The following is a 418-nucleotide window of genomic DNA, read 5'->3' as shown; positions in this document are numbered from 1 at the left end:
CACAAGTGATTAAAAGTTGTTTAGAGACAGTTATACTTAATACTTTGCGTTGACTCCTGGAAGAGCAGTTCATTTCGTCAGCGGGCTGTGCGAGCAGCGGCTTCTTAACTTCTGGAACGTGTACTGGTAGTTTGTAGTTTGGCTGCAAAATGTTAATTGATTTTCTGACAAGACCGGGTAAAAATTGAGTTATTATATTGTTAATGCACAGTACCTGCTGTACTTCGGTAGAGTGGGTCTATTTTTATTTAAAGTCAGACTCCGGAGGAAAGCAAATGTTTGATATTTTTTTTAAATTTTTCTAAGACACAAAAATGGTGTTTGACGAAATACTCGGGAACTGTTCATTAGATACAATTTTTTTTAATATTTAAAAACTTTGAGAAATGAGTGTAACCACTCTGTTTCCACCACCCCA

The 418-nt window shown here is 36.1% G+C and overlaps 1 protein-coding gene across 2 annotated transcripts in view; it reads left to right on the top strand.

The window, feature by feature from the left end:
• LOC117117418 (paired box protein Pax-2-like) overlaps nt 1-418 on the top strand; it is a 5,689-nt gene continuing 5,271 nt past the window's right edge. Inside the window, exon 1 of one of the 2 annotated variants that reach the window (XM_033261734.1) lies at nt 1-177. In XM_033261734.1, the coding sequence (XP_033117625.1) occupies nt 150-177 (28 nt within the window). In that variant the 5' untranslated portion in view covers nt 1-149. The remainder of the gene's footprint in view (nt 178-418) is intronic. The other variant, XM_033261733.1, reaches the window with a different exon arrangement.

The sequence above is a fragment of the Anneissia japonica genome, unplaced genomic scaffold, assembly GCF_011630105.1.
Source record: "Anneissia japonica isolate Jap-2015-1 unplaced genomic scaffold, ASM1163010v1 scaffold1509_len713820_cov188, whole genome shotgun sequence".
NCBI classification, from domain to species: Eukaryota; Metazoa; Echinodermata; class Crinoidea; order Comatulida; family Comatulidae; genus Anneissia; species Anneissia japonica.
Note: the sequence above shows the minus strand (reverse complement) of the source record. Positions and strands in the feature narration are given on the sequence as shown.